The 22,742-nt window shown below is 34.7% G+C and overlaps 1 protein-coding gene across 3 annotated transcripts in view; it reads left to right on the forward strand.

Annotated features, from left to right (window-relative positions):
• The first annotated feature begins 2,662 nt into the window (after positions 1-2,662).
• The window catches only part of Uck (Uridine-cytidine kinase), a 61,606-nt gene continuing 41,526 nt past the window's right edge, over positions 2,663-22,742 (forward strand). For 2 of the 3 annotated variants that reach the window (XM_089643282.1, XM_089643284.1), the window contains exons 1-3: positions 2,663-2,898; positions 10,743-10,999; positions 15,660-15,805. In XM_089643282.1, coding sequence (XP_089499408.1) covers positions 2,761-2,898; positions 10,743-10,999; positions 15,660-15,805 — 541 coding nt within the window. In that variant the 5' untranslated portion in view covers positions 2,663-2,760. Of the gene's footprint in view, positions 2,899-10,742; positions 11,000-15,659; positions 15,806-18,664; positions 19,283-22,742 lie in introns of those variants that run through there. The other variant, XM_089643283.1, reaches the window with a different exon arrangement.

The raw sequence follows: 22,742 nt of genomic DNA on the forward strand, positions 1-22,742 counted from the left end.
AATAAAGATATTTAGGTATGTTTTATAAAATAGAAAAATTAAAAAAGGTGAGGTTATTATAGGTTAGGTTGGATTATTATAGGTTAGGTTCGATTATTATAGGTTAGGTAGGATTATTATTAGGATATAGGTTAGGTTGGATTATTATAGGTTAGGTTGGATTATTGTAGGTTAGGTTCGATTATTATAGGTTAGGTTGGATTATTGTAGGTTAGGTTCGATTATTATAGGTTAGGTTGGATTATTATTAGGATCTAGGTTAGGTTAGGTTGGATTATTATTAGGATATAGGTTAGGTTAGGTTAGGTTGGATTATTATTAGGATATAGGTTAGGTTAGGTTAGGTTGGATTATTATTAGGATATAGGTTAGGTTAGATTGGATTATTATTAGGATAAAGGTTAGGTTAGGTTAGGTTGGATCATTATTAGGATATAGGTTAGGTTAGGTTAGGTTGGATTATTATTAGGATATAGGTTAGGTTGGATTATTATAGGTTAGGTTAGGTTAGGTTGGATTATTGTGGGTTAGATAAGGTTAGGATTTAGGTTAGGTTAGGATTTAGGTTAGGTTAGTTTAGGTTTGATTATTATAGGTTGGGTTACTATAGTTTAGGTTAAATAAAACAATAATTATAATAATACCTAAATATAAATAAATTAAATATTTCTTATTTAATTTATTAAGTAACATAAAAATATTTTATTTTTCGCTTTGGCCAAAACTGTCATCAACAGAAATCATTCCAGCTGTCATCCCATACAACGAAAGTGAATTTTCGATTCACTTAATTAAAAATTAAAATGCTAAAATTAAAAATATCCCAAATGCAGTCAGTTTCCTTTTATAATAATTAAGGTAAATCAGAAGGTTTTATTTAAAAATATTTCATATAATCGTTGTCCAGCGATTCCGAATATTTACCATTTTTTCAAACATTATTTTCAAATGTAGCCGAATTTCAGTTGCAGTAATTCTAATGAACTCGCATAAATTCTGCCCACATATTGCCTACATATTCCACACAGGGGTTGTTAGAGAATTTCTGTAAAACATAATTCTCCACAAAAAAAATCTAAATGTGTGCTCCCCACAAAATATTTGAAATCCATTTGGTGATTTGGCTTATTTAAATAACTTATCTCTGAAGTAGCCTAATCGGCGACCAGTCGCCTTTTAGATTTTTTCGTCGCCGATTCTCGTTCTGAGTGGCCTAAATGGCGATAAATCGCCTTCGTTGGCAACACTGCTTTGATTTTAGGTTATCAATATTATTTGATTTTTGATTGCGAAATTCTGACATTATTTTGACATTATGTGAAAAAAATTCCCTATTGCAAAAGATGCAAAATTTCCCTACAAAATCCCCAAACACGAAGTACACCGAAATCTCATAGTTTGGGAAGAGGGCGAAAACGGCGAAATAGTCAAAGCTGAAAAGTAATGAAACACCAAGGAAAATATTTTATAAAGATAAATACAATTAACAGAAAACAACTCAGCGGAACTGCATTTGTACCGGTCACATAGGACATGGGAAGAATAAGAGGCCAAGAAAGTTTTCGGGGGATTTACAAATGTATTTTTTAAAATTTTATTAATGCATCTTAATAACTTTTTGATTCTTTGTTAAATTATAAAGTTTTCGATTTATACATAAATGTGTTATTTAAAAAAAATATATGTACATATGTGTAATAATTAACTATTTTATGATAATTTCATTTATATAATTAGTTTTTATTTTCATAATAATAGCTGCACATCTTGATACAGGAATGCCCTAGTGAGATTTGCAGATGATGTTTTTTTTGTTAAAAAACTATATATTTTTGAATAAATAAATAAAATCACATTCCACTATAACATTTTTGTCAGCCATTGGCTTTTGAAACATGTAGATTATTATTAATTAAAAGTGGTTTAAACAAAGTGTTTAATTTATATATGACTAACAAATGTCCTAGAATAGAGACTTCTAGGATAGATATTTGGTATTACTTAAAAATGATTTTTTGTGAGATTCTGATGATATTGCCCTCAACTCTTGAGAGTGAGAAAAACTAACCGAATGCTTATAATACTGTCGCTACCCATGCAAAAAAAATATTCCGTAGAACATTATTATAATTAATAAAAATTATTCAGGGAAAAACTTCAAGAAAAAAGTTATTGATTATACAAGATACAAAACTAAAAGTATTGGATTTCATATACTATCGTCATAAATAAACTACTCACATTATCGTGTACAATGTAAATGAACATTATAAACACGTCATTATTTTTAACAATAAATTTATTAGAAAATTTGATCGAATACATAATATTTAATCTAGAAGATATCTATTTATACGAAATTGGGATACGTTTTATGTGTAGTATCAATTTCTCTGGATTTTTGAGAAATATTGAAATTGTAATTTAGTACGTGACCCAGATATTGGAGTTTACAATAATTTAAAATAAATATTTAAACATTTTATTAAGAACTTTGTTTAGAAAAAAAGAGGTTTTTTTGACGGTTGCATATTATTTTTTCTTACAGGATCGAGGGAAATTTCCCCAGACATCACACCCCCGTAGTGCTGCCAGTACTAAAAAGTATTTACCTAAACATTCGCAACTTTCTGACGTTATTCAAAAACACAATAATGAAAATTGCGCATGCGTCGCGGCGCAACGAACGTATTTATTGTTTCTCTCAATTTCTCTGCAATTACGGCGACGGACTGCTAAATATCTCTCGCAATAAATTAAATGGCAGATCCCCTAGCTTATTCCTCCAACGGTGTTGATAACACGAATGGACATAAAAAGTTCAGTGTGAAGATGAACGGAATGGAAGGGAAGACTCCTTTTCTGATCGGAGTAGCCGGAGGAACCGCCAGTGGCAAGGTGAATTGCTTATTTACTTAGGTTAAAATATCCGAGAATAGACACTATTTTAAGAACTCGCTTATGGACTTATGAAGATTATTATTATTGTTTATCGGAATACGTTATGATTTCGCCATTCTGTTTCGATAAAATCCTTCAATTCTTTTTTTCTACATTCTTTTTTTTAACTTCACATTCAATATTATGTGCAAAAATGACAAGGCCACATTGATTGCGTTGCGCACATTGATGCCAGGCGGGTTTGTGCTGTGCAAAAATTCCTAACTGTTCCTAACGCTTTCACGCTAGTATTGTTGAAAATATATATTATGTTATGAACTCGTAAAAAGTACATAATTATCATCTTTCCTTTACTTTCGTCCTTGTATCGCAGTGCTAGCCAATTTTGCGTGATAGAATATTTCTTCTGTTATATTTATAGTAGGATTCATGGGTTGTTGACTATTCGTCAAACATGGAGTTATTTATTGATACAAGTCTTGAAGATACATTTTCTCAAAAAATGCGATAATCTCAAAATTGTTTATTAAACTTATATTAGATCAATATGTATGTTGTTAAGAGGAGGTGTGTGTTATGTTTATCTTGTAAATGTTTACATAACATTTTACTTATCTTTCATACAAAACATTAATTAACCATAGAATATATGTTAAATGTGGCTAAAATTATTTTGAGGTAATTATTTGGGATCGCTGGCCAATACGATTTAAAAAAAAAAACCTTTTGATTCACCTTAAGAGTGGGTTATAGGGCATAATGGTGATTTGCTGGAAAACAGCTCCCTAAAACGGCTTAATACTACCTTTCGTATGTCATTCTCAGACTTCATATTTTTTTATACCAATTAATGGACTATTATTTTTCAGTCTGCCTATTTTTTTTTGTAGTTGTTGTAGGCATTCGACTATAAAAAATAAAAACATTGATACACCATACAACCCACTTTTAAAACTTCGATCCATGATTATCGCATTAAAAACGCTTTTACACAATATTTTTAATTTAAAATATGTATATAATACACACATCTGTAGAAGTACGGCCTCTTATTATCGTTATGATATCTGTGGATATTAACAATTAAATAAATACTTCATCTTGCACCAAATTTTCAAGACATTTCACAGTATTTTACTTATTACGGGTGAGAAGCCCCCGTGAACGGTACTGAAGCTATCGCTCCCTGTTTCACGGCGTATATATTTCGAAAATGCCATCAAAATGTTTCATTAATGGGTCTAAAAGTAGAATACCGACTCACTTGAAGCATTGCAATAATCTAATGAAGCTACAAAAACAGTAATTACTCACAAATTCTCTTTTTTCATGTAAATTTGACGTATTGTATTTTTTCAAGTGTCATATTTTAAAACTCAACATTTAATATGCGTTCCTTTTCCTAACGGTTAGCACTAACGTCATGTTGTTTACTGGCGGCATCTTTATGCAAGTGTGTGTGAGAGAATTCATTGTCTTTACGCGCTCTGACCAAGTGGGAGAGTGAACGTTTTATCATAGGGCACGTTTGGTAATTGAACCAAAAATTACCAATATTATTTTTCTCTTTGTAGATCAATATTATGATTTATCCATGGCAGCCGGAAAAAATACTCCAAACAAGGTATGCTTCAAGTAACGAATAAATGAAAAAAGATTATTGTTTAGTTGTACTAAATAACACAGAATAATTTAACAAATATATAAATAAAAAAATAAAATTTCTTTCATTTCTCGAGGTCAATTTATTAATGATGGTATTAATATGTATAGATATTCTATCAAATATAAAATTAAGAAATTTACCAAATAAATCCACCTTCGATTTTCTCGAAAACGAAAGCTCAAATAAAAAAAGTCATAACCCAAAATTGACAATAAATGAATAACTGCTTTGATAATTTTATAGAGAAACTGACCAGGACGCGATTTTCGTAAATTTACTCAACATGTGAGAACTTTGGGCGGTTGGTTCGATTCAAGACCTCTGTGCGTTACCTCAGAATGATTACAACCCAAGGGCTTATAACTTGTAAACATAAAGAAATATAAACCTTAATGTTGCAGGTTTCAAAACTATCCGTTTTTAGCTTATGACCTATAAAGGGTTTTACCGTTTATACCACGAGTTTCCGAACACCGTGTAAAACAAACTATATGTATCGGAAATGTTCCTCAACACTAATGACAACAGCAAGTGAATGATGAAACATTTATAAAAAATGTCAAATTAAATGCTTTACCAAAATAGTAGGTTCTGCAAATAAGTCATACTTTTTTACTAAGTTGTTTGTTTTACTTAATATTTCACATTCATATTATACGTTCATTGCTTTGCGACAAACGCACGTGTGACGTTATATTTTAACAAGTTCATTAATGTACAACTACCGCCCTCTAGTGACATAAAAATGAAGACATTTTGACAGTTTGCGAAATTTCGCTATCATATAACAAGCGCTTAAAATTACTATCTGTATTTGGGGAATTTTAATTTTCAGTTATGAGAACAAGAATAATCAAAATAAACAAAAAGATTAACCCCTCAGGCTTCTGGCATATTGACCATTATATTTCTTAAAGGCGCTGTTAGGAGCTCGGAGAATTCAAGTGTATTTCCACTTCTCGACAAGATCCAAGTAAATGGAATATTTCTCAACGTATCCGAAAACTAAAAACTGTTTTTGAAAGGTGAAGAACCAAGCTTTCAAATTTTATTTGTCAGAAATAAACATATCGTTGCTGTTAAATCAAACCGGCATATGTGCAAAAATTGAGCTTTTGAGTTGTTGGTGTCGAAAAATTTCTTTTTTTTTCTTCTATACTTATGTCGAACCGGCATGTCGTATAGTCGAATAAAAATCTGTCAGATGGCGTTGGGCCGGTATGCATTCGGGAATCGCCATTTTTTTTTAGCAGAAGACTTCGATTCCGCAATACGCCGCCAGTTGCTTCAAAACCTTCAAGGGGGAAAGGCGTCCATCATGTAAGTAAAACTGAATTATCTCACAATAGTACATTTTTATTATTACCCAGATATGACTTATTGGCAGATAATCCGGTTTGCACTTAACATACGTGTTTATAGCAGCCTCAACTAAAACAAACCGGCATATATGCAAAAATGTCTGTTTCTGGGTAAAATTTCTCCCGGTTAAAAAAATAAATTGAAAAAGGCAAATTTAATTTAAAAACTTTAGCAAAGAAGATGCGAAACTGCGGTGAGGAATACGAGTCTAAAACCCGTAGAAGAGTTAACCAACGAAGCATGAAGCCTCCTTGCCACAACTGTAAACTCAAGTGTTCCTAGTCATTACTACAGATCTCAAAGTTATCGGGAGTATATCGATGGTGGAAAATCTATCACCGATCACAGAGAAAAAGGAATTTATCTAAAAGAAAGAAAGGAGTCAAACCTTGCAGGAATCAGCACAGAGATTTTTTCAAGTCATACAACCTTTCACACCGAAGAAAGATCAGTGTGATGGTTGTCTCATTTACCAAAATACGACAGAATATGAGAATCTACTAGAATATACTACTACATTTCAAAGCTAGCCGTTCACAATTTAACGATTGCTGAACTGAAAGGCGACAAAACAGTAAACTGTTACACTTGGGATGAAACAGGAAAAAAGAGACATTATTGAGATTGGGAGTTAAATGACAAAGCTGACTGTCCAATGGACTGTCTTTTACAGCGATAATTGTTGTGGACAACAAAAAAATAACTTTATGGTGGCAATGTACAAATATGCTGTTACAACATTAAAAAAACATAAAATCTATCACACTCAAATTTTTAGTACAGGACCACACCCAAAACAAGGTGGATTCGGCTCACTCAACCATTGAAAAATAAGTTAAAAGAGCACTCCGAAGCGGACCGATATACTTACCTTCCCAATACGTCATGGCCATGAAAACGGCAAAGAAGAGTTGCAAGCCTTACTTGGTTCATGAGTTGAGTCATGAGGACTTTTTTGATATAAAAGCTCTGAAGGTCTCCCAAGTAATTTAACCCATTTTGTACATTCGAATGTTTAAAGTAATTAAAGACGGCGGCAACTTTTACTTCAAAACATCCTACGGATCACATGCCTCGGAGGAGGCGAAGAAAAGGAATAAACGGGGCAATGGGAGCGTGAATCCTGTTCTGATGCAAGCTTATTCCAAGAGACCATTGATGAGAAGAAGAAAAATGGTATCCTAAATTCAGTTACCGCCGGGATAATACCGTCAATTTATTCAGATTTCTATAAACGATTGTGAAACTTTGAAGTTACCAGCAAAGGGAAGAGCAGTATTATGTTGATTGTTTTTTTTTTTTTTAAGTTGTGAAGCAATAAATTATTTTTTCATTGACAACATTATCTTTTGTTTCTACCTAAAACAGGTTCCAAAAGAAGAAGCCACTATGACACAAAAGTAAATATTACACTGATTTTAAAGCCATACTGGCATATCTGCATTTTACTCTTAATTTAAGCAATTGTAGATTTATTTGCAACTACTACTTCAATAAGCAGTATTCGTCTAAATTTTATTGGCTTTGAGGTGAACCAAACGGACGTTAAAAGAAAAATATCACATGTGAAATCTTTAAAGCGCTCTGGTGTTACACATGCATTTTGCAGATATGCCGGTTTGATTTCACAGCGACGATATAATTTTCAAAATATTAAAATTATTAATATAAACATTCAAAGTTTAAAAAATGGCTCACCTAAGGTTTTGTCATATTAACTATGAACTAAAATTACGGATAAAGAAAGAAACAATTTTATTAGACAAATGTATTATAAAAATTACTGTCACCTCGTTTTTTTGTTGTTTCATATGCATAAAAGTAATTTATAAGAAATCCACAAAGCATATGATCTTTTCAATTTTAAGTAATTATTTATTTTTTCATGTTTTCCATTTTTTTTAATCGTTTGTGGAAGTTTTTTTTTCTTCATATTTTTGTCTTCGATTTCAAGTGAAGTTTCATAGTGGTTGCCATTATTAACAAATTTCAGGCGGGGGTATCTTTTGCGCCGGCGGACCACTGGCGACGGGCAAAAATAAAGGTCCCGCGTGAATTATTTTAATTTGTTTTAAATCGCTGTTTGGAACCAAAATATTTTAATAAAAATTTCTGCATATTAACTCAGCATACCCAAGCTATAAAAAGACTAAACGAAAAATTATTTAATTCGTTAATCTTCAAACGCATTGCTTTTCAAGAGTCGGATATTAAATAATAAAAGGTCCCTTTGTTGATATACCCATGTACACGAAAGACTCGAATATAAATATAAAAAGAAGAATTGGAGAAAAGAAAAGAACAATACAAGAATTGTATTGTGATTTGATAATTATGTACTCATAGTTGGGACCTTTAGAAAGAGATTGGCATATAATATTCATACAAAAACATTGTATAATTTATTATTTTCTGACATTGAAATGAAGTTAGCGCAAAAGGTAACAATACCCTTCCCGTCCTTGCAACAATCGACCGAACGGGTAGAAATACCTTTCCAGTCCGAAGTGCGTTAATATGTTAAGTAGGGGTTGTTTCGGAGAATTTTAAATTTCAACGTCAATTTTCGGGTTCTTGGGACCTTTAGAAAGAGATTGGCATATAATATTCATACAAAACATTGTATAATTTATTATTTTGTGCCATTGAAATAAAGTTGGCGCAAAAGGTAAAAATACCCTTCCCGTCCTTAACCTTTTGAACGCGTTAATTTGCTCCGTTTTATCTATACCCGTACGCGGTACTTATTTTCAAATACCTATGCACGCAATTAAATGTCAAATTATAGCATTCTGGCATGATTTATTGGACTATGTAGACAGAACAGATTATTCTCCACAATATGAAAACAAATCCTCGTGTGTCAACACTCTTAGACACACACTCTTAGATGTTTATAAAAACAAAAACATAAAATTTCACACAAAGACGTACCGTATCTTTTCAATGTGGTCCCGCCATTCACTCGGCGTGTGTGTACTTAGGTGATAGACACAAGTGGGACACCATGATCACTTATCATTTTTAGTAATGAAAAGTTGCATAAAGAGACTTGTGGATCCCCCGCAAAGTCCCCGTCTTTCTCGGGCGCCTCTGACTTCTTCCACCATTCACAATGTATATCACAACTTTACTGTTAAAAAACTAAATTACAATGAAATAAAAACAATATTTTTTGTTTAAAACCACGAATTTTTATTAATTTTAAGACCGACCGGTTTCGCTACACTCGAGCATCGTCAGGGTACATTAAACTAATCAATAATACAAAATGTGTCATTATATATACATACAGAGGGAGATAGAAAGTAAAACCAAAATGAAACAACAATATATTAAAAGAAAACAATTAGTGTATATAAATATTATAATAATAGAGAATAGGCATTAATAATTGTAAGGTGATTAAGGGATACTGGGAATTTTACAGTTTACAGGGAATATTCCCAGTATTGGGCTTTTTGACAAATTATCTAATTGATTATTCAGAATTAAACTTTTGGTTTTAATGGCTTTCTTAATTTCTAGTGCTTCTAGGTTATTCAATTTGTTACTATGGTCTTTTCTATGGAGAATCTTAGCACCGGTGCTTTTATTGAAGGTATGATCTTTTTCAATAAGATGATTGGCAAACTCTGAAAAGCCATTGCTATTTAGGCATCTAAGATGTTCTTTAATCCTAATGTTGACATTGCGCGTTGTCTTCCCGATATAAAACGCTGGACAATTGTACAATTGTACTGGACAAAGATATGTCGATGACATATTTTGTATATGGACAGGCACGGAACGTCAACTAAATTCCTTCCTCAACCTTATAAATTCTTATCATAAACATATTAAATTTACATTTATATCGGGAAGACAGACAGACAAAGGAAGTGATTGCTTTCTACGAAATAATAAAAAAAAAAAAACTAAATTACACTTTAATTAGACTCCGTATCTCATTACGGTGTAGAGATATTGCATTAAGTATTCCTTGAGCGTCCCAATCTTCTTCTACCATTTAAACATCTCTACACACTCCTGGCTAAACACTAAAAACAACAAACTTTTAAATTTCCACCAATTTCAGTCAATTACTTTTCGAGTTTTGCAAGCACAATCATAATCATGCTGAATTTTTATAAATTATTAAGATGTTCCAGACTATTTTCAAATACTCTCGAATGTTCTGGTCTGTTCCAGAAATTTCTAGATAGCGAAACTTCCAGCCCTTATATCTTCGAAAGCACGCCTTTTAGGTTAAAACGGGAACCTTCTTCATGTATGGGGGATAGAGGGCTACCACACCGTATAACTCCCTTGATCGTACCACATTGTACACTTACTTTTATAATATACATATACTGATTAAACATCAGCTGATCACATTTTTGACCGCTTTATATACTTTGCGCACTATTGAAATGAATAACAAATCTAGTCAAAGGCAGTTAGAACATATAAGCTGAAGTTATTGGGTTGTGAAGTTTTCAGATGATTTCTGTCACTTTTTCAATTCTATGGTTATCATTCACGCTCTGCGTGTATAGATAATTGATGTTTCTAGGTAACATTTCTCGATGAGTGATATGGAATCTGCTCGCACCACATGATTTATGACACATGACACAAAGAACGAAAATTCGAGATTGTTGAATTTAACTTAATAATTTTATAGTATTACTCTTATTTGCTTTGATTTTTGGTGATATTGTTATTTTTAGATGGACTGAATTTAGGTAATGCTTAGCGCTAGCTGCCACTAACCATAGGTAACAACTGGTTTTATTTTCGTTATATTATATTGTATGTCTGTTTGTTCCAGTCCACGGTATGCAAGAAGATAATGGAGAAACTGGGGCAGGTGGACATGGACCACACAGAGCGGCAGGTAGTCTGCGTCAGCCAGGATGCCTTCTACCGCGAGCTCACGCCAGCTGAGAAACTCAAGGCTGACCGCGGCCAGTTCAACTTCGACCACCCGGACGCCTTCGACAATGACCTCATTCTCTCCACGCTGCAGGACATCCTGCTGGGCAAGAAGTGCGAGATTCCGGTCTACGACTACAGGAAGAATAGCATGTGAGTACCTGTTATGCTCCATTGATTTAAGTAAGCCTCTCAGAAGCTCGGCGTTCTGTACAGGACTGGCCTTCAGATACTTCAAATCGCAAGTGTTGTAGAATTTGGCAGCCACCTCTGGTCTGGTGCCGGAAAAACCCTTGAGCGGTCCGTTTGATGGTTTGTAATCTTTGGGGCTCAATTGTCGGGTGGGAATGCTGTCCTTGTTCTATAGGTATTTCAATGGATGATGCTCCGAGGAACTCGCGTCATTGACAGTTAGGAAACATGAGAATGGGTCTTTTCTATGACTAATTAAGCTCAGCTATGGAATGATTTGCCGGCCCCTGTGTCGGGTCCAAGTACGACCAATCTCCAGGTGGTTGGATACTGCAATGGTTCTCGCATCACTGGACCAAGGAGATTCCAAATTATTTTTAAATTTAATGCTATCTATCAGAATTGGGTATTTTTACCAAACTAAAAGCTGGCATTATCATACTTGAGTGTTCTCTGCGTGAGAGGCAATCTTACTGATGCTCAAGAAGGCCAAGTCTGATGCCTCAATCAGACTGGTAGAACTGAACCCTCCCTCGTATGAATGTTGCAAAGCAAACATCATCGCGTTTTTGGCTTTTCGCAGACAATAATTTAATCCTACCAAGATTGTTTTCTTTTTCAATTAGATATTAACTCATTTATTGATTGGTGTAAAATCAACTGATTGGAACTAAATTATGACAAATGCAAAATTATGTCATTTTATTGAGCGAAGAAACCAATTATTTTTGATTAAAAACTAAATGATCTTTGCTTATCTATTGTGCAGTCTATCAAGGACCTTGGTGTCACTTTGGATTACAAGCTGTCTTTTCGTGAACACATTAATAATGTGGTTAGTAAATCTCTTTACCTCTGACTTCAATAATACAATTACCCTAAAAATTCTTTACTGTTCGTTGGTTCACCCTAATCTAGAATATGCCTGCGTTATTTGGACTCCATTCTATGATGTTCACATTAATTATATCGAATCCGTACAGCATCGCTTCTTAAGGGGTTATATACAGTCAGGAGGCCCAAAAAAGGGATTTTTCAAGAATTTTTCCTGAGAAGACTTTAATTTATTAAAGTCAAAATTCATACACTTATTATGGAAACTTTAAACAGTATTTTAAGAATTTTTATTTGTAAAAATAATAATTTTGAAAGCTGCTAAAAGCTGATCTCCAGAAGCTCCTCTCAAAAAAGGCATCTTGCAGTGACTATCATATCTCTGGATTGGATCATCTAAAATGAAAAAACCAAAAGGATTTCAGTATAATAATAAATATTAATCGAAGGACAGAGCAAAATATTTTTTTTGACAAAATGGCGGCTTCTCAAAAAAAAAAATCGACGTTTTACCAAAATTTTGGCCTTATATTGTTTATAAAAAAATATGTATTTATCGGTGAGAACAGGCCTTCGATCAATAATTCTAAAATATACTTAAGAAGCTTGTGTTAAAATTTGAGACTGATCGGTTGAGCCGTTTCCCAGTAATCTTAGTCACCGACTTTAAAAACACAGTTTTGAGAAAAACGCGTTTAAAGTTTGAAAAGCACTTTACATAGAGTAAAAAAAATATTTTTTCAACTTACACCGAGTCGTCTATTCTAGGGCCAAACAATACTCTGACTCCGCCCCTTCGACAGCCTCTAATAACTCGAGTTGGTGTTGTCTGCGGACCATTCTTCCCTCTCGTGTGCTATCATGTGCTCTGCGGTCGGAGACGGCCACGCGCTGTTTATCCTCTCTTTCGGCGTATGAATGCGCTTTGGGCCCAAGTAAAACCCCTATTGCATTCATGTAATATAATAATGATTTGTACCTTTATTAAATATGCCAGCAGCTATGTATGCAGCCGTTTCTACAGTTTTCTAACCAGCTTGAACTATTTTTGGAAAGATTTTCCATATCAGTTGAATGTAGCTCTCGTTGTTTTGGGTGAAACCACCCACACATCTTTCTAATAATTTCTCATTGTTGAGATCTGTATAAATGGGAAGTATAGCCTCAGCAAAATCTTGTGGTAATGACGGATGATCATGCTTGAAAGTGGGTAATTCATTGGCAGCTACTGCCCGTTGCCAACTGCACCATGACTCTGGTCCGATCGGGCACTTCTCGTGTTGATGTTTTTGTCCGTTGAGCAATAATGATAATACATATGTGGCCCAGATAGCATTATACATTTTTTCAACGGAATCACAATTTCTCCTGATTGCTAAACCATTATAAACTTGTCGAAAATTTTACCACTAAGTTTGCCTTTTCATTCTCTTCTGTACGTGTCCAATACATTCTCTCTTCATAACTTCTTGATCACCGTAAGGTGCAGCTTTTAAAACCCCTAAATACGTTTTGGAGTCACCGTCTCCGCTCTGACACGTCTTTACAAATATGCCTGTTACTTCGAAAATAATAGCCAGATTGACTTGAAATTTTATGTGAGTACTTAAATAAATGAACACTACGAAAATGAAATAAAAAAAACCTCTTTTTGAAAATTCTAATTGTATATAACCCCTTAAGGGGAATTGCTTTAAGGTTAGGGCTAGAAAGAGGCGATTACTCATATGATGAACTTGAATTAAAATGAAATCTTTCTTCTTTAGAAAAACGTAGGAGGGACTTTGATCTCATCTGCATTTAAAAAATTAATAACAGTATGATTGACTCGTCTACTTTGTTGCTATTCATCCCTTTCAATATCCCTTCCCGTAGACTCGGAAACAATGATTTGCTTTTCCTCATTCAGCACTCCACAAAATATGGATACCATTCACCAATGTCCAGAATGGCAAAACTTGTCAACTCGAGTCAGGACCTTGAATTTTTTGGTGTAAGCCTTAATGATTTCTATCACTCATTACGCAAGAAATATTTAATGTTGATGTGGCAAAAGTAATGAACGCCATAAAAACCTTGTTCCTGTCTTGATTTGACGTTATCTTTATTGTGTATGTGCCCTATTTTTGTCAAAGCAGTAATACATATTTTAATTATCCTGTTTTGTAACATTTCTCCTTGCATTAACTTCTTGTAATATGTAGTCATTGGTCTATATAAAGATAAACATAAAGAGCACCCTTGAGGTGATAGATCCATTAATATCATTAATTTATTAGAAATATGTATTTTGTCAGTTCAACAGTAAAAATCACTGCCATATTAATTGAATCCATGATTTAAAAAAAAAAATTATGTGAAACCGAACAAGATTACAAACTGCTCCTAACCGTCTGCAGCCAGTGAGACTATGGCATCCCCAATTGGGGTATATTAGTATATTCTGAGGCTGAAGGTAGTGAGGAGGGCCTTGCTATTCAGATCGGGTCACCAAACATGGCCAAAGCTATGTCAAGCAACGTTTAAATTCTGAATGGTGGTCTTACACCAGGGCGATACTGAGAGTATCTTCCACTCTGGGACATGCCGCAAATATACTATATAGTAATTTGAAAAGTTACACAAATTAATCAAATTAATTTTACTTGCGCATGCCGGAATTTGAACCCGCGACCTCCAGCTTGCTAGTCGAGAGCCTTACCCCTCGACCACTTACCCGCTTTTCCTGACTTTCAACACTCTTTTTGCTTCTTGCACAAAGCAATAATAGGTAGCAAGCAACGTGGCTTCTTGTCTTAATTATTTGACAATTAATCGGATATTATTTCAAAGTTGGTGATGTAAATTAAAAACCTATACTCAATATACTACGCATTAGTACAGTCTATTCTTCAGTATGCCATTATCAGTTGGGGAGCAGCTTACAAAACTAATCTGACCCCCATAGAAATTGTTCAAAAACTAATAATAAAAATTATACTAAAAAAACCTCCAGACTTCCCAACTGACAGCATATTCGAAGAATTCAAAGTTCCAACATTTAAAAACTTATTTATAAAAAATTCAATTATACAAATTATAAAAGAAAAAGATAAATACGCATTTATAACTGAAAATCGTACTAGACTTAAACATGTATTTGTGTGCCCCAAATTAAACACTTCTTTTGCACAACACCATTATACTCACCAAGGAAAATTCTTTTTCAATAACCTACCAATAGAAATCAGAAGCATTAGGAACAAAATTCAATTGTTGAACTCCATCAAAAAGTATTTTAGAGAATGTCACACTAAAAATCTTACTTGTTTTTCTTCTTTTTTTTTGTATTAGGCAATTCACCCTAAAAAGAGTCTTCTTACTGAATATATATGTTTACATATTTTAGTTAACGGGTCTGATTGCCATGTGTCTATATTACCTACACATACATATATATTGAAATACATGATTATAGTAAATAGTAATTATAATTATATGAAATGTATTAACTGTATTAACTGCATTGTATTAACTGTACACGTGACTTTATTTGTACATAATATGTGAAATGTTAACTCTTCTTCCATCCACAAGCTAAGGCTTTTAATGGAAGACCAGTAAAATTATAATATAAAAAATGTAACTAACTAAAAAAAATGCCACTATGTGCAGAAAATCAAAAATATTAATATTTTTGATTTATTACTGGTGTGAATCACATTAATTAAAAAATAAGATCATTCATAAATATAAAGAATCAATAGAATGCATATTATGTTTATTTATGAATGTTTGTTGTTCCCAGAGTACCGGACCAATGCACCACCATCTATCCGGCTGACGTGGTCCTATTTGAGGGTATCTTAGTCTTCTACTTCCCCAAGATCCGGGAGCTGTTCCACATGAAGCTGTTTGTGGACACAGACTCGGATACCAGGCTCGCTAGAAGAGGTACGACATCTTAGAATACTGAACAGATCTTCAAACAAGCTGAAGCTGAACCCATCTAAGACTGAGTTTCTCTGGGCGGTCACAAACAAACGTCAACATTTCATAGACGATTCACCTATTTATATTTCCGGCAGCGATATCATCCCAAAAACAACAGTCAAACTTCTGGGTAACAATTTAGATTCAGACTTTTCGTTTAAAAGTCAAATAAATAGGACTGTAAGCACCGGTTTTTATCACCTAAGACAACTCAAGTCAGTCCGAAGAAATCTTCCTACAGAAGCAACAAAACTACTAATCAACTCTTACGTAGTTCCAATGTCTCAATTACTGCAACGGCATTTATGCCAGCCTTCCAAAATATCAAATTGACAAGCTTCAATCAGTGTTTAATGCAGCAGCGCGGCTCATAACCTTCGTAACCTTCACTGGCTCAAGTGCCTTGAAAGAATCCAGTACAAATTGTGATGGATGGTGTTTAAATCCATCAATGAAATGGCCCCACCCACCCACATCTCTGAACTATGCGTCCCGGAAAACACTGGTCTGAGGCAGTCAACTCTTAGGCTGATTTTAGTGTCACGCCGACCGCACGCGCACCGACGGCGCTGATGGTCGAGATATATGAACTTCTAGGAAGCGTTTTTGAATGACGCGTAGCTATCAGCGCGCAAGGTGGTCAGCGCTGGTGGCTACGCGGCCGTACCCGTCGCCCGTCGGCGCCGCGTAGCTGTCGGCACTGACGATCGCACGAGCGCCTCTGCTTTCAGTGAGCGTTCTAGTGTTGAGCGGAGCAGACGTCATCGCGTGTACAGTCATGGCGAATCGCGAAGTGAACACAGGTCGAGTTATCGATGAGGTTCGCCTGAGGAAGAAATTGTGGGATGCATCCGATCCACTCTACAAAAATAAAGATGCAAGAAACAAAGCCTGGGAGGATATTTCCGACACATTGTTCGAAAATATTTCAGGAGAAGAAAAACAACAACTAGGTTTGTTTACTTTCTTATTTTATTATCTGAATGCCTACACTACAGGACGTAACAAAGCCTTTTTAAGTTAAAATATACACGAATCTTGCCAGTGCACACTTCCAATAGGGCTCACAAAGTACTCGGCAAAATGTTCTCGCAGAGCGTGTCCAGACCTGTTTGTAGGTACAGTTGACAAGTCTACCATACCCTCAATTATAAGTGTGTCTTCAATACGATAACCATCGCGAATTCTTATAAAATTGTGCAAAACGCAGCATGCTTTAACTATATTCTTTGTAACATCAAAACTCACATTAATAAATAATACTTCGTAAGTTCCCTGTATCTTCCATACAAAATTTAAATTTATAAAAAACATTGAAATCTGCGCGCGCAGTTAACATGCAGCTTACGCATGCGCGAATGTTATTTCAATATGGCGTCTCACACATACATATAAAGAGTACACATGTATTTGTGTAGGTTTCCGATGTGTCGTATTTATTTAATTAAAAAATATTAACTAAATATTGACGAAACTAGGGCTTTTATACACAATCTCAATAGTTTTCTTTACACAATGATGTACAATCCTTATTAGATTAGGCAATATTTACGTGAATATCGATAGAGAAACCTCAAAATATTTCTTGGACAGATTTTTAGCGCGGGAGACATTGGAATATTTTTTTTTGTAAAATATTAACTAAATATGGACAAATCGAAGGTTGTGGTATATGTTCTCAATTGTTTATCTGCAAAATGAGATACGAAACAAATCAAATCACACAATATTTGATGCAACATAGCTAAAAATACAACCAAATTTTTAATCACGAAAACATCGCGTATACTTTGACGTAATATTTTGTCGGTTATATTGAGTTATCGTATTTTAAATTTACCGAAACACATGCCGTGAACAATTAACTATGTATAAAAAAAACATTACTTACGTTTTTTTTATGAATTACTTCGTTTTGGCACTTAAAAATAGAACCGCGCTATGAAACTACGACCGTTAAAAAGCTCGCAAAATGAATCTCTTGGCATTCCACAGAAAAATTAATTTAAAAAAATCTAAGAAGCTAGAAGTCTTTCCGGTATTTGCTGCGTAAAGAACGAGAATAGCCCAAGCGATTGAGACCTTGTTCTTCATACAAATTCTTTATACATAAGGGTTAAAATCGCACATAAATATTTACATACATCGCACTCACATATGCGGTTCCGGGATACGACGGGTTAATAGGCGTATGAAATACTCTGAACTTGTTTGACATTATACCAAATGTCGATTCTATGTATCGTCTACTGCGGCTCAGTCTATAGTTAAATACTTTTTTCTTGTGGGTTATATTGGATCGTGCATATGGTTTCTATTTGATATTCCAAATGCACCATCACCCACAATTACATGTGCAACTGGAGTATTTGTTCCAGGCAGTGGCTTCGGTCCTGGAATATTTAAAGTGTTTTGTTCGAGGCTCCTGTATAGTGTACTGTTTTGGAATATAGTCGAGTCCGAGTTTTTCCCATATGTTCCAATGTTAACATATGTAAAACAATAATCTGCATCGCACATAGCTAGGAGAACTATGGGCTTTATAGTTGTAGAATATTGATCCACCACCAGTTGGATTTACGATACGGATGTGCTTGCCATCAATAGCTCCGATGCAATTTGAAAAGTTGGTCTTTTGCAGAAAACCGCAGGTGTAATTGTTGGTATGCATTCATCGTGTAGTGTTTCCCATATTACTTTACACACTTCGTTCACGATCTTACTGATTGTTGCGATTCCCATCCTAAATGAGTACTGCAAATCTGTATATGTTCGACCCGTAGCAAGAAATCTGAAAATAAAAAGTTTTTATTATTTCAGGAAAACTGGTCCAACAAAGGTGGAAAACAGCCCGGGATGCGTATTTTCGAACCAAAAACGCAATGAAAAAAACGCCTTCTGGAAATGCTGCACGAAAATTCAAAAAGTACATATATTATGACGAACTAAGCTTCCTAGCTCCAATAATTGACAATGAAGTTGATGAATCACTAAATGAAACCATGCCCTCTCGTCCCCTTCCCTCACCCTCAGTAAATATAGATAATACGGCATCTTTGGATGGTATGGTATCTTCAGAAAATACTCAAGATTCTGATATGTTAATGCAACAAGTTTTCAAACACGCAACAGGGTGAGCAGAATGACCGTGATGTTGATTCAGCATCAACACAAAGACCTCGGCTGGAAAAGAGAAAAAGAAGGGCCCCGAAAACAAATCCAGAAAATTCTCCATTTGAAAGAGAGTTATTAACTTTACTAAGTAATCAAACACCAGATCTTGCCGCTGATGACCTGGCTTTTTTTTGCTTCTTTAGGTCCAATTTTAAAAATGTTTGATGTAGGACAAAAGCTAGAGTTTAGATCGAGAGTGTTGCGCGAAGCCATGGATATTCGAAATTGCAACAGATCAAATAGCTCTTACTCCAATGACGAAAGGTCTACACGCGACTCGTATGCATCATCATACAATTATCAGACTCCAGGTCGCCCAGGGTACGAAACCAACGATGCGAATCCAGGTTACTCGGGTTATCAAACAGCTAGACACACTGATGAATAATAATATTACCTATGTTAAATTACTAATAATAATTTGTTTGTTTTTTCTTTCTCTTTACCTTTAATATAAAACATTATAATAATAAACAGTAGTTTAACAATAAATATGTTTTTTTCTTACCTACACCAGAGATAATATATAGTTTAATAATATAATGTATGTGTGGTAAAACAATGTATGATCGTGTGAGAAATGTGGATATCCGCAAAGAATGTAAGGCTGATGTAAGCAAAATGAGTAAGATCAAGAAAGGGACCCTCAGATGGTTTGGGCATGTAGAGCGAATGAACGAAGAAAGTAGTGTAAGAAAAATATACAACGCAAATGTGAATGGCAGAAGAAGTCGGGGACGCCCGAGGAAGACATGGTACGATCAAGTGAATCAAATACTTGAATCGGGCCATGTCAGAAGTCGGAATAATAGAAGAGAATGTATGAGATGATGTATGAATGTGAATGAGGCAAAGAGTGTGTGCCAAGTCCGAGATGTTTGGCGGTCCGTCCTCTCTGCCTACCCCTGCGGGAAACGGCGTGATGGTTAGTTAGTTAATAATATAATATCTCTGCCTATACTTTACTATAATTAAACATTATGATAATAAATAAGTTTTTTTCCTACCTTAAAGTCACCATTAGTCGTTCAATCGGTGGTATAGGCACGCGTCGCAAGCTGCAATGGACCAGTTTATGCTGTATCTTTGCCAGTAATTCATCAAAAGCTCTCGTTGACATTTGAAAGTAATTAAAGAATTTGCTTTCGTCAGCTTGAGGGCTGAGTGCCATATAACAAGACAAAGTCTCCAGCAACGGCTCTCTGCTCAATCAATGGATGAACATGGAGTCTTCGTCGTCGCCGGTTTTTATTTTTTGGGATAGGTAGTACAAAGCAGCAATAACTAATACACTCCGCATTTTGGTCTTCGACTGTACAGTAAGGCGGTCAGTACGATACTGAAACGAGCCACGCTGAGCCTCAGCGCTGACGAACTACGCGCTGATTTATGAGCGCTGACGGTGAGCGTGACACTAAAATCAGCCTTAGATCAGCAACATCATCAGCTGTAGGCAGACTGATGGAACCTAAGCGCAAGCCAAATACTAAGTTTGGTGATCGCGCTTTCGGAGTATCTGGGCCGAAGGCTTGGAATAAACTCCCTCCAGAACTAAGATCCATAACAAGTCCAACAGAATTCAGTACTAAACTAAAAACTTACCTTTTTAAGCTGTCATACCCTTAAATTAAATATACCATTCCTGAGAGAAAGTCCAGTTATATCCAATTATGTCCTAAATCCTTTATCCAAATTTCGCTAATAAACAATTAGTTAATGTTAATTAAGTGTTAATCTCAAGTGACCTACCAGGTAAGTATTGTACTGTATATTATCTCCATATATAGTTAGTAATAACATAGATTATAGTAGAAATGTATTATATACTTGTACAGCGCCCTTGAGGTGATTTTGCACAAAAACGGCGCTGTAAAAATCATCCAAATATTATTATTATATGATTAATAGCCAGGTTTCCGCCACTTTCCAATATCCTTTCTCTTTCCCATCCTTTGACATACTTTTTTTATATTTAAAAAGGAAGAAACATTCCCGTGTTACAAATAACCTGACAATATTTGAAAATCTCCTACTACCAGCACAGTAAGAGGAAAATGTTGCTTGTGTTGTGATGGAGGACTTAGCCAGCCGAGGAATCGAACACACTACGCCTGGGTGGGACCCAAACGTGATGTCAACTCAGCCACCGACCGGTAAACTGTTCTACTACAGTGATTTATTTTTGGGGTATTATGCTGTGTTGCGCTAGCTCCTTCCTGAGAAATTGTCAATTGCCGAGCATTTAATTGAAAATGGCCATTACTTTGGATTTGTTGCTGTAGTCAATGGAAGGGAAGAGGCAATTTATATCCACAAAAAACCCATTAACCACTCAGAACATTAGAACGTCAAAAGACGTAAATATGATAATAGCGGTCAAGACATTAGAACGTCTTTTCACGTAAACGCGCGAGATTTTACAAAAATCGATTTATTTCCATCACTACTATACGGATTGCCATGATTTAAAACACAGTATCGATAATGAATAACGCTACGCGTCTGTATTCAAGAATATCTATGGAACGTAGAGGTGCATTATCTAAGCCGATTGGATCTGTCATCTTGTTCGTTCATAATTTATTGCGTTTCTAAATAATTTATTAAAAATATTTTAGTTTGGACGGTTAATATTTTGAGGTGACTAATAGTTTTTAATTATATTTCTTCAATATATAAAGTGTTATTTCTTTATGACACTCAGAAAAAAGTACATTTTTCACGGATTTGAAATAATGGTCAGCGATTTTTACATATTTTTGATGTTATCATAAAATGTATATTTAGAAACGCAAATATTTACGTATTACAACACAATGCGATAGTGGATTTCATAATCTTTCCAAAACATTTTTTAGAATGAGGCTACGTTTCCCAAAACGTGAGTTATGAAGCTTTTAGCAAAACTCGTAAATAACACAAAAATTATCACGTTTTGACAGTTCTCAAAGGAACACACAGTAAATAAAAGTCTTTGTCTGAGAGGTTAACATGAATAGTGAAAACAGGGCTAAGTTTAATATTTGTCGGTATCCGGTACTTAACGGCTACACCAAAACTATGCTGAAAACCATTTTAAATTAACTCATTATGTATACTGAAATACCTATGAAGAAGAATAAATTAACAGATACAACTATGCAGGGCGTGGCTTGAGTGAGCTTGGGCCCAGCGCTCACTCAGGAGTGGCGTTTGGTGCTGGTAGACGGGCGGTCACCGCAGACATTAACATTTTAAACACTCCTACATATTTACTCCTTTTAGTTGACTTATTGGAGAAAGAGAATGCTGAAAAGATTTCAACGTACATGTTTTACATAGTGCTTACCTTCTTGTGTCGTGAAATGTGCGTTTTTGAAGATAATACTAACAAACATAAACGAGACATTGAAAAATTGATTTTAAATTTTTTATTTCCCTTTTTTTTAATTTAAAAAAAAATTTAACTTAAAATTTCATTTCAGTTTAGTTGAAGAATGTAATAGAATTGTAATTGGATTCCAATCCAACCTTTAAAAACAGATTAGCCATATTTTGTTTAATTTTTATGTTTTCGTTTCGGATGATTTGTGTACATAACAAAGATTTAGGTGTTTGAGGCAGTGGTACACAACAGATGGGTCCCTAGACGATCCAAGATCCAAATAGTTCATGTCCGTTTCATCTCGGTTCGTTCGTGACGTGTTTTGGTCCTTTGGCCTAATCGCTTTGTTTGGGATGGTTT

Source organism: Hesperophylax consimilis, chromosome 19 (genome assembly GCF_061612785.1).
Source record: "Hesperophylax consimilis isolate HC1 chromosome 19, BYU_Hcon_1.0, whole genome shotgun sequence".
Lineage (NCBI taxonomy): Eukaryota > Metazoa > Arthropoda > Insecta > Trichoptera > Limnephilidae > Hesperophylax > Hesperophylax consimilis.